We start from the raw sequence: 12,653 nt of genomic DNA on the forward strand, positions 1-12,653 counted from the left end.
GAACCTGCACTCCAAGGTCTGTTTATTCAGCAACACTCCCTAGGACCTTACCATTAAGTGTAAAGGTCCTGCTAAGATTGGCTTTCCCAAAATGCAGCACCTCACATTTATCTTATTTAAACTCCATCTGCCACTTCTCAGCCCATTGGCTCATATGATCCCAATCCTGTTGTAATCTGAGGTAACCCTCTTCGCTATCCACTACACCTCCAATTTTGGTGTCATCTGCAAACTTACTAACTGTACCTCTTATGTTCGCATCCAAATCATTTATGTGAATGACAAAATGTAGAGGGCCCAGCACCGATACTTGTGGCACTCCACTGGTCACAGGCCTCCAGTCTGAAAAATAATCCTCCACCACCACCCTCTCTCTTCTACCTTTTGAGCCAGTTCTGTATCGAAATGGCTAGTTCTCCCTGTATTCCATAAGATCTAACCTTGCTAATCAGTCTTCCATGGGGAACCTTGTCAAACGCCTTACTGAAGTCCATATAGATCACATCTACTGCTCTGCCCTCTTCAATCTTCCTTGTTACTACTTCAAAAAGAACTCAATCAAGTTTGTGAGACATGATTTCCCACTCAAAATCATGATGACTATCCCAAATCAGTCCTTGCCTTTCCAAATACATGTACATCCTGTCCCTCAGGATTCCCTCCAACAACTTGCCCGCCACTGAGGTCAGACTCACTGGTCTATAGTTCCCTGGCTTGTCCTTACCACCGTTCTTAAACAGTGGCATCACGTTTGCCAACCTCCAGTCTTCTGGCATCTCACCTATGACTATCGATGATACAAATATCTCAGCAAAAGGCCCAGCAATCACTTCTCTATCTTCCCACAGAGTTCTCGGGTACACCTGATCAGATCCTGGGGATTTATCCACCTTTAACCATTTCAAGACATCCAGCACTTCCTCCTCTGTAATCTGGACATTTTGCAAGATGTCACCATCCATTTCCCTACAGTCTATATCTTCTATATCCGTTTCCACAGTAAATACTGATGCAAAATATTCATTTAGCATCTCCCCACTTTCTGTGGCTCCACACAAAGGCCGCCTTGCTGATCTTTGAGGGGCCCTATTCTCTCCATAGTTACCCTTTTGTCCTTAATATATTTGTAAAAATCCTTTGGATTCTCCTTAATTCTATTTGCCAAAGCTATCTCATGTCCCCTTTGTGCCCTCCTGATTTCCCTCTTACGTATACTCCTACTGCCTTTATACTCTTCTAAGGATTCACTCGATCTATCCTGTTTATACCTGACATATGCTTACTTCTTTTTCTTAACCAAATCCTCAATTTCTTTAGTCATTCAGCATTCCCTATACCTACCAGCCTTCCCTTTCACCCTGACAGGAATATACTTTCTCTGGATTCTTGTTATCTCATTTCTGAAGGCTTCCTATTTTCCAGCTGACCCTTTACCTGCGAACATCTGTCTCCAATCAGCTTTTGAAAGTTCTTGCCTAATACCGTCAAAATTGGCATTTTTCCAATTTAGAACTTCAACTTTTAAATCCAGTCTATCCTTTTCCATCACTATTTTAAAACGAACAGAATTATGGTCACTGGCCCCAAAGTGCTCCCCCACTGACACCTCAGTCACCTGCCCTGCCTTATTTCTCAAGAGTAGGTCAAGTTTTGCACCTTCTCTAGTAGATACATCCACATACTGAATCAGAAAATTGTTTTGTACACACTTAAGAAATTCCTCTCCATCTAAACCTTTAACACTATGGCAGTCCCAGTTGATGTTTGGAAAGTTAAAATCCCCTACCATAACTACAATATTATTTGTACAGATAGCTGATATCTCCTTACAAGTTTGTTTCTCAATTTCCCTCTGACTATTAGGGGTTCTATAATACAACCAATACAACCTTTCTTATTTCTCAGTTTCACCCAATTAACTTCCCTGGATGTATTTCCAGGAATATCCTCCCTCAGCACAGCTGTAATGCTATCCCTTATCAAAAACGCCACTCCCTCTCCTCTTTTGCCTCCCTTTCTATCCTTCCTGTAGCATTTGTATCCTGGAACATTAAGCTGCCAGTCCTGCTCACCCCGAGCCATGTTTCTGTAATTGCTATGATATCCCAGTCCCATGTTCCTAACCATGCCCTGAGTTCATCTGCCTTCCCTGTTAGGCCCCTTGCATTGAAATAAATGCAGTTTAATTTATTAGTCCGACCTTGTCCCTACCTGCCCTGACTGACTCACTTCTGTTCTCAGCTGTACCCATCTCAAGTCGATGTCTTTCCTCACTATCTCCCTGGGTCGCACCACCCACCTTGCTGGTTTAAATCCTTCCAAGCAGTTCTAGCAAATTTCCCTGCCAGTATATTAGTCCCCTTCCAATTTAGGTGCAATCCGTCCTCCTTGTACAGGTCACTTCTACCCCAAAAGAGATTCCAATGATCCAAAAATGTGAATCCTCCTCCCATACACCAGCTCCTCAGCCATGCATTCATCTGCTCTATCCTCCTATTCCTGCCCTCACTAGTTTGTAGCACTGGGAGTAATCCAGATATTACTACCCTTGAGGAGTTCCTTTTTAAAATTCTACCTAACTCTCTGTAATCTCCCTTCAGAGTCACAACCTTTTCCCTTCCAATGTCGTTGGTTCCAATGTGGACAATGACCTCCTGCTGGCCCCTCTCCCCTGTGAGAACATTCTGCACCCTCTGAGACATCCTTGATCATGGCACCAGGGAAACGACGCAACATTCTGCTTTTTCTCTGCTGGCCACAGAAACATCTGTCTGTACCTCTGACTACAGAATCCCCTAACACAACTGATCTCTTGGAAGCTGACGTATCCCTCGTTGCATTAGAGCCAGTCTCACTATCAGAAACTTGGCTGTTTGTGCTACGTTTTCCTGAGAGTCCATCACCCCCTACATTTTCCAAAATAGTATACGTGTTTGAAATGGGTATATCCACAAAAGATTCCTGCACTAGCTGCCTACCTCTCTTACCTTTCCTGGAGTTGACCCGTCTATGTGACGGTGTCTGAGACTTTCCCCCCCTCCCTATAACTGCCATCCATCACATACTGTTGCTGTTGCAAATTCCTCATCACTTCTATCTGTCTCTCCAACCGATCCACCCGATCTGATAAGATTTGCATCCAACAGCATTTACGGCAGATATAATCCGCAGTAACCCTTAAACTCTCTTTAAATTCCCACATCTGACAAGAAGTACATATCACTGCAAAGGCCATTTTGCTCCTTCACAATCTACAGACCCAGAAAATAACACCGTCTTATTCCTCTACAAACACTGCTCCAGGTTATATTAATACCTATGGCTTATATTTTAAGTTTAATCAAGAGACTTATCTCCAAAAACATATAATCAAGAAAGAATCCACTGAACCCACTACTGCAGCCTTTCTGTTGGACAGACTTAAAACAACAAGGTCCCTCAGGGTAGGCTGGTCCAAAAGATTAAAGTGCATGAAATCCATGGTAAATTGGAAAGTTGGATACAAAAATAGCTCAACCATAAAAGACACCGTAGTTGTCAAGGGTTATTTTTCTAATTGTAGGTCTGTGAACAGTGGTTTTTTACAAGGATCAGTGCTGGGACGTATATATATATACACACATACACACACACACACAGGATTTGAATGAAAATGTAGATGGTCTGATTCATAAGTTTGCAGATGACATGAAAATTGGTGCAGTTGTGGATAGTGAGGAGGTTTGTCAAAAGATACAGCAGGATAAGATCAGCTGGAACGTTGGGTGAAGAAATGGCAGAGTTTAATCTGAACAAGTGTGAGGTGATGTATTTTGGGAGATCAAATGCAAGAGGAAATTATTTGCACTGAAATACAGAGGGACCTTGGGTTGCAAGTCCATAGCTCCCTGACAGTGGTAACACCAGTGGAAAAGGGTGGTAAAGGAGGTGTATTGGCATGCTTGTCTTCATCAGTTCGGGCATTGCATATAAAAGTTGGCAAGAGATGTTGCAGCCATATAAGACTTTGATTCAGGTACATTTGGAGCACTGTGTACAAGTCTGCTTGCAACACTGTAGGAACGATGCAGAGGCTTTGGAGATGGTGCAAAAGTGATGTCTCAGGATATGTCCTGGAGTGGAGTGTATTCAATAGGCCGAATGACCTGCCTTCCACACCTATTTCTTGCAGTGGTCTTATGGTATTAGATATCGGGAAAGGTTGGACAAACTTGCTGGAGTGTTGGAGGCTGGGGGGTGACCTGATACAAGTTGACAAAATTGAGAGACATGGATGAGGTAGATAGTCAAAGTCTCTCTCTTTCCCCAGGGTAGAAATGTCAAATATACCATGTGGCACAATGGCTCAGTGATTATGACTGCTGCCTCACAGCGCCAGGGACCTGGGTTCAATTCCAGCCTCTGGCGACTGTCTGGAGTTTGCACATTCTCCCTGTGTCTGCGTGGGTTTCCTCCAGGTGCTCCTGTTTCACCCCACAATCCAAAGATGTGCAGGTTAGGTGAATTAGCCTTGCTCAATTGCCCTAGAGTTCAAGGATGTGTAGGTTATGTGCATTAGTCAGGGGTACATATGGGCGATAGGGTAGGGGAATGCGTCTGGGTCAGTTACTCTTTGGAGGGTCAACTGTGGATTTGTTGGGCCGAGGGGCCTGTTTCCATGCTGGAGAGAGTCTATGATTCTGTTAAGTCCCTCGGGGGCATTGGTTTAAGGTGAGGCTGAGAAAGTTTTAAAGGAGATGATGAGACACATTTTTTTCATTGAGTATATCCTCAGAACATTAACAGAAGGCTTTCTAAATAAATAAACAGGTACTGTTTCCCACAGCCAGTGTACACATGGTTGATGGATTACACAAGCCACAGAATAAATCATTGGGCTGGAAATCTGTGAGTCACCTGAATCTTCAGACTCTCCACCCCAAGCCCCTGATGGAAAGGATGAGGACGTTTTTGCAAAATTTGTTTATGGGCTGTGGGCATCGCTGGCTAAGCCAGTTTCTATTACCTTTCCCAATTGCCTAGAAGGCAATTACAAGTCAACCACATTGCTGCATGAGTCTGGAGTCACATGTTGGCCAGACCAGGTAAGGATGGAAGATTTTCCTCCCTGGAAGGACATTGGCTACCCAGATGGGTTTTTGTAGCAATCAATGCTGCATGATACCATTAGACGAGCATTTTTACTTGGGATTTGGTTCAAGTCAAATTTTAAAACCAGCAATGGTGGGATTCAAACTCAGGTCCCCAGAACATTGGCCTAAACTTATTTGCTAGTCTAGTGGCATTACCACCATGTCACCATGCCACACGCCATCATTGGAAAGCCCATTATTAGGATCTCTGCAGCCCACCGATAGAAGGCATGGTAAAAGGATGTCTGGGCAGCGGTAGACTTTTAAAAAATGTATAAGTAAGTCCACCACCCATTTACCAATTCACCCAATTAAACAAATTACAAACACTACCCCTCAGGCACAGTCTAACAATGACACAACCGAAGAAGGGTTTGGGGGGGAGCAAGGGAGTTGAACAGAGCCCTCCTTTTTTATTTATTTAAATAACCCACCACCAAGTTAACAGGACACCCAATTAATCAAGATCCAAACACTGCCTCATCAAGAAAGTGGAGACAAAGGAGGGACTAAATCAAAGTGGCATTGGAGGGAGAGAGAATGCATTCCAGCCTTATGGTACCCATCTAGAAAGCAGCACTTGAATAGAAACTCTAACCTCAATCATCTATGGGGCTGTTTGGGTTGACCCTCCAAGGGACCTACATAGTTAACAGAGACCGAACAGAACATCAGCTATGATCTAAAATAAAACAAAGAATTGTGATGTTGGAAATCTGAAATAGAAAATCTGTTGTGAAGAAGGGTCTCTGGACTCGGAACATTAATCCCACAGATGCTGCCAGACCGCCTAAATTTCTCCAGCAGTTTGTTTTTGTATCAGCCATGATTTCACTGAGTGATAGCATGGTCTGGAAGAGCTGAATTTCTGAAAATAAATACCGTGGCTTAATTTTGCTTCGGCCTTGAGTCTGTTTCATGAGAAGTATGAATCACCAGCTTTTAAGGTTTTTAGGAACCAGTTTGAAGACTCTAACAAACAAATATCAACATTGATAAGCATTACTTATAATGCAGTGAATATATTAAACAATCAGTGGGGGGGGGGAAATTAAACTCTTGTTGTGGTTCTGTTCGCCGAGCTGGAAGTTTTTGCTGCAAACGTTTCGTTCCCTGGCTAGGGAACATCATCAGTGCTGTTGGAGCCTCCTGTGAAGCGCTGCTTTGATGTTTCTTCCGGTATTTATAGTGGTTTGTTCTTGCCGCTTCCGGGTGTCCGTTTCAGCTGTAGTGGTTTGTATATGGGGTCCAGGTCCATGTGTCTGTTAATGGAGTTTGTGGATGAATGCCATGCCTCTAGGAATTCCCTGGCTGTTCTCTGTCTGGCTTGTCCTATGATGGTGGTGTTTTCCCAGTCAAATTCATGTTCCTGGTTGTCTGAGTGTATGGCTACTAGGGATAGCTGGTCGTGTCGTTTTGTGGCTAGCTGATGTTCATGGATGCGGATTGTTAGCTGTCTTCCTGTTTGTCCTATATAGTGTTTTGTGCAGTCCTTGCATGGTATTTTGTAAACTACGTTAGTTTGGCTCGTGCTGGCTATTGGGTCCTTTACCACAACAACGGACACCCAAGCTACAAATCTTCAACCAGACTTTAAATTAAACTCTTATTAGTTCCTTCTCATTACTGAGAACTTCACATCACTTCACTTTGGCAAGAATCTCGTACTGGATCCCTCTTGGTATTTCCATCGGCTCTGCTCTCCCTGATTCTTCAGGACAAGTCATCCAGAGTCATAGAGATATACAGCACAAAACCAGACTCTTCGGTCCAACTCATCCATGCTGACCAGCTGTCCATTTTACAAAAGAAATACTTTGTACAAACAAATAGTTAGGGGTTTAAGAGAGCAGCTGCCTTGGTTTGTTTTGTGAAAATATGGTGCTTTTCATGATTTGATTTGTTTTGAATTTTTTCTGTGCATCAGGAAATAAGCTGCTCGCCTTGTAAGCAGTAAGTGGAGCTTCACTTGAACACATATGAAGACACTCTCGCTTCAAGGGACAATGTCAATTATTCAATTATTTTCAGGCTTTTTTTCCCCTCCGAGAGTACACTGATATGCCTAAGTGGCTGTAACTGTACGATGCTCTGAAAAGGAGTTTGTTCTGTGCTATCTTTCTTGTAGAGAGATTTTGCCAGTTGGACAGAAATGTTTACTTCAGAAACAGTGGGTAAACAGCTGAGTCTTTATTTTAAATTAGACAAAAGAAGAATGAGGGGGATGATGTCAGGCTGATACAAACCCATGGTCCTTGGGATTTCTCACCAACTATTCATGGCTGGTAAGACACCCCTCTGGAGCAGCTAGGACCCAAACCTAGACCTCTTGGTTTAGAGGTATGGGCACTACTATTGCATCACTGAGGTTCCAGTTTCACCTTTTCTGAGAGTCCCTTCACTTAAGCAACGTGAATAATTGAATTGACATTTTTTTTATGATTCCAACAATAAGACTGTAAGGAAACAGGAACAAGAGTAGACTGTTTGGACCTTTCCTGATGAAAGGCTTTTGCCCAAAACGTTGATTCTCCTGCTCCTCTGATGCTTCCTCACCTGCTGTGCTTTTCCAGCACCACAGTCTTGACTCCAATCTCCAGCATCTGCAGTACCTACTTCTGCCTGTTTGGCCCATCAAGCCTGCTCCACCATTCAATAGGATCGTGGCTGATCCAATATTCCACACATCCACTTTCCTGCCCTTTCCCTGTAACCCTTGATTCCCCGACTGATCAAGAATCTATCGATCTCAGCCTTTAAATCTACACAAGGACTCTGCCCTCGCAGTTCTCTGTGGCAAAGAGTTCCAAAGGCTCTCGACCCTCTGAGAGACGAAATTCCGCATCATCTCAGTCTTAAATTGGCACTCCTAAATTCTGAGACTATGCCCTCTGGTGCCAGACATTCCTAATGAGGGGAAACTTCCTCTCCGTATTTACCCTGTCAAGTTCCTTAAGAATCCGCTATGATTCGATGGGACAAGTGAAACGAGGTGGGAATGTGGACTAAGCAGATCATGAGAGAGGAACTTTACTGTACACATCTCATGAGGATTGTTTTGCACTGGATAACACTACCCCTGACATTGCTAAAACAGGAGAGTAATCACTGTTCAATCTTAATCTGAGATGGATTCTTAGAACAGCTGGAGCCTACCAGGGAGAAGGCAATTCTGGATCTGGTATTGTGCAATGAACCAGAATTGATCAGGGACCTCGAAGTGAAGGAGCCATTGGGAAGTAGTGACCATAATACAATAAGCTTCGATCTGCAATTTGAGAGGGAGAGGGTACAATCAGAAGTGACAATATTTCAGTTGAATAAAGGGAACTATGGAGCTGAGGGAGGAGCTGGCCAAAGTTCAATGGTGCAATACCTTAGCAGGGGTGATAGTGGAGGCACAAAGGCAGATATTTCTGTGTATAATGCAGAAGATGCAGGAACAGTTCATTCCAAAAAGGAAGAAAGATCCTAGGAGGAGGCATGGATGGCCTTGGCTGACGAGGGAAGTTAAGAATCATATAAAGTTAAAAGAGAAAAAGTATAACATAGCAAAGATAAGTGGGAAAATGGAGGACTGGGAAACTTTTAAAGAGCAACAGAGGATTACTAAGAAGGAAATACGCAGAGGGAAAATGAGGTACGAAGGTAAACTGGCCAAAAATGTAAAGGAGGATAGTAAAAGCTTTTTTAGGTATGTGAAAGGCAAAAAAAATGGATAAGACTAAAATTGGGCCCTTGAAGACAGAAACAGGGGAATATATTACAGGGAACAAAGAAATGGCAGAAGAATTGAATTGGTACTTCAGATCTGTGTTCACTGGGGAAGACACAAGCAATCTCCCTGAGGTAACAGTGGCTGAAGGACCTGAACTTAAGGGCATTAATATTTGCCAGGAATTGGTGTTGGAAAGACAGTTAGGTCTGAAGGTTGATACGTCCCCACGGCCTGATGGTCTACATCCCAGGGTACTGAAGGAGGTGGCTCGAGAAATCGTGGATGCGTTGGTGATTATTTTCCAGAGTTTGATAGATTCAGGATCAGTTCCTGCGGATTGGAGGGTGGCTAATGTTGTACCACTTTTTAAGAAAGGTGGGAGAGTAAAAGCAGGAAATTATAGACCAGTTAGTCTGACCTCAGTGGTGGGAAAGATGCTGGAGTCTATTATAAAGGATGAAATTACGACACATCTGGATAGTAGTAATAGGATATGTCAGAGTCGGCATGCATTTATGAAAGGGAAATCATGCTTGACTAATCTTCTGGAATTTTTTGAGGATGTAACTCTGAAGATGGACGAGGGAGATCCAGTAGATCAAGTTTGCTGATGATACTAAGCTGGGTGGCAGGGTGAAATGTGAGGAGGATGTTAGGAGATTACAGAGTGACCTGGACAGGTTAGGTGAGTGGTCAGATGCATGGCAGATCCAGTTTAATGTGGATAAATGTATGGTTATCCACTTTGGTGGCAAGAACAGGAAGGCAGATTACTACCTAAATAGAATCAATTTAGGTAAAGGGGCAGTACAAAGAGATCTGGGTGTTCTTGTACACCAGTCAATGAAAGTAAGCATGCAGGTACAGCAGGTAGTGAAGAAGGCTAATAGCATGCTGGCCTTCATAACAAGAGGGATTGAGTATAGAAGCAAAGAGGCTCTTCTGCAGCTGTACAGGGCCCTGGTGAGACCACACCTGGAGTACTGTGTGCAGTTCTGGTCTCCAAATTTGAGGAAAGACATTCTGGCTATTGAGGGAGTGCAGCGTAGGTTCACAAGATCAATTCCTGGAATGGCGGGACTACCTTACACTGAAAGACTGGAGCGACTGGGCTTGTATACCTTTGAGTTTAGAAGACTGAGAGGGGATCTGATTGAGACATATAAGATTATGAAAGGATTGGACACTGTGGAGGCAGGAAACATGTTTCCGCTGCTGGGTGAGTGCCGAACCAGAGAACACCGCTTAAAAATACGGGATAGACCATTTAGGACAGAGATGAGGAGAAACTTCTTCACCCAGAGAGTGGTGGCTGTGTGGAATGCTCTGCCCCAGAGGGCAGTGGAGGCCCAGTCTCTGGATTCACTTAAGAAAGAGTTGGATAGAGCTCTCAAGGATTGTAGAATCAAGGGTTATGGAGATAAGGCAGGAACAGGATACTGATCAAGGATGATCAGCCATGATCATATTGAATGGTGGTGTAGGCTGGAAGGGCAGAATGGCCTACTCCTGCACCTATTGTCTATTAATAGTCTGATTTTATCTCCTTTCAGTTATCACATAAACTTGAACATCGATCCAGCGGTGAAGGCGATGATGGGAATATTCCGCCTGGTAACCGGTAAATCTCCACAGTTTGCAGCACACGGTGGCAGCAGAAGAGAAAACCTTGCCCTACAGAATTTGCAGGTATGTAGGTGGAATTTCTGCTACATCTTGTGACCTGCATGATGGGTGAATGTAGCTTGGTTTATGCAAAAGGCATAGCTATGTAGCGTAAAGAATAATAGTGAGCCCAATCACTCGTCCACATACACTCAATGTAACATGTGAAATGATCAAGGAAAGTTCTGACTATGCTCAGCAGGTCAGACAGTACTTGTAGAGACAAAACACTGAGCTAACCTTGTGACTTTTCTGACTGGTGACAATTCTGATGACTAGTCAGTCCAAGAGCAAAAGAAACTGGAGTCATGAACACGGCTCAGTCCATCACGCAAACCCCTCCTGTGACACCATCTTTACTTCCCATTTCCTTGGGAAAGCAACTAACATAATCAGAGTTAAACATCACACTACACCAGGTTATAGTCCAGCAGGTTTAATTGGAAGCACTAGCTTTTGGAGCATCGCTCCTTCAGGTGGTTGTGGAGTATACAATTGTAAACACAGAATTTATAGCAAAAGTTTACAGTGTGATGTAACTGAAATTATACCTTGAAAAATACCTTGATTATTTGTTACGTTTCTCATCTGTTAGAATGACCGTGATAGTTTCACTTCTTTCATATGTAAATGACAAAACTTTTTTTAAAAGTTACATTCTCAGGTTAACTTTAACAATTGGTGTCAGCCCAGAAAAGATGTTGAAGGTGTTAGCCCCCTGTGTGCTGTCGTCTGTGCCATAATGTTTAGACTGATTCTAATCTTACAAAATGAATTAATAGAGTCTTTCATGGATTCATGCCGTTTTTGAGCAAAGTATCATGTAACTCTGTAAGTACAAATTCACCCTTACAAACGTGTGCGTGTGTGTGTGTGTGTGTAGCGCAATGGTTGTCACCTGTAATGTGACATGAACTCAAGGTCCTGGTTGAGGCCCTCCCTATGGGTTCGGAACTTAGCTATCAGCCTCTGCTCGGCCACTTTTCACAGCTGCCCATCCCGAAGTCCGACTTGGAGGATGGTCACCCAAAAGTCCGAGGTTGAATGTCCTGGATCGTGAAGTGTTCTCCGACTGGGAGGGAATACTCCTGTCTGTTTGTTTTGCGGTGTCCATTCATCTGTTGCCATAGCCTCCGTTTCCGCAATGTACCATGCCTCAGGGCATCTTTGCCTGCAGTGTATGAGATAGACAACGTTGGCTGAGTTGCAGGAGTACCTGCCACATACGTGGTGAGAGGTGCCCCCACGTGTAATGGTGGTATCCAGGTACTTGTATGACTCAGCCAACGTTGTCTATCTCATGCGCTGCAGGCAAGGATGCCCTGAGGCATGGTACATTGAGGAAACTGAGGCTACGGCAATGGATGAATGGGCACTGCACAACAATCAACAGACAGGAGTGTTCCCTCTCAGTCGGAGAACACTTGTGGTCCGGGACATTCGACCATCGGGTGACCATCCTCCAAGGCGGACTTCGGGATGGACAGCTGTGAAAAGTGGCCGAGCAGAGGCTGATAGCTAAGTTCTGTACCCAGAGGGAGGCCCTCAACCGGAACCTACAGGTGACCAGCATTGCACCACACACACACACACACACAGACACACAGACACACAGACACAGACACACTCACACATGCACCCTCTCACAGACTTAGACCCCTTTACACTCTGTGTGTATGTGTGTGTCTCTCTCTCTCTCACACGCACGTTTGTGAGGTGAACTTGTACTTGAGAGTTACATTGTACTTTGCTCAAAAATTGCATGAATCCATGTAAGACTGTTAACTTTTTTAGATTAGAATCAGTCTAAACATTATGGCACAGACAGAGCACACAGGGGGCTAACACCTTCAACTTCTTATCTGCACTGACACCAATTGTTAAAGTTAACCTGAGAATGTAACTTTAAAAAAGGGTTTTGTGATTTACATATGAAAGAAGTGAAACTATCATGGTCATTCTAACAGATGAGAGACTCAACAAACAATCAAGGGATTGTTCAATGTATAATTTTATTTACATCACACTGTAAACTTTTGCTATAAACTGTGTCTTACAATTGTGTCCTCCACAACCACCTGATGAAGGAGCAGCGCTCCAAAAGTTATTGGACTATAACCTGATGTTGTGTGATTTTT

The 12,653-nt window shown here is 43.6% G+C and overlaps 1 protein-coding gene across 2 annotated transcripts in view; it reads left to right on the forward strand.

The window, feature by feature from the left end:
* Window positions 1–12,653, forward strand: part of nadsyn1 (NAD synthetase 1) — a 100,611-nt gene that overhangs the window by 69,955 nt on the left and 18,003 nt on the right. For both annotated transcript variants that reach the window (XM_060839119.1, XM_060839120.1), the window contains one exon: window positions 10,404–10,539. In XM_060839119.1, coding sequence (XP_060695102.1) covers window positions 10,404–10,539 — 136 coding nt within the window. The remainder of the gene's footprint in view (window positions 1–10,403; window positions 10,540–12,653) is intronic.

The sequence above is a fragment of the Hemiscyllium ocellatum genome, chromosome 18 (assembly GCF_020745735.1).
Source record: "Hemiscyllium ocellatum isolate sHemOce1 chromosome 18, sHemOce1.pat.X.cur, whole genome shotgun sequence".
NCBI classification, from domain to species: Eukaryota; Metazoa; Chordata; class Chondrichthyes; order Orectolobiformes; family Hemiscylliidae; genus Hemiscyllium; species Hemiscyllium ocellatum.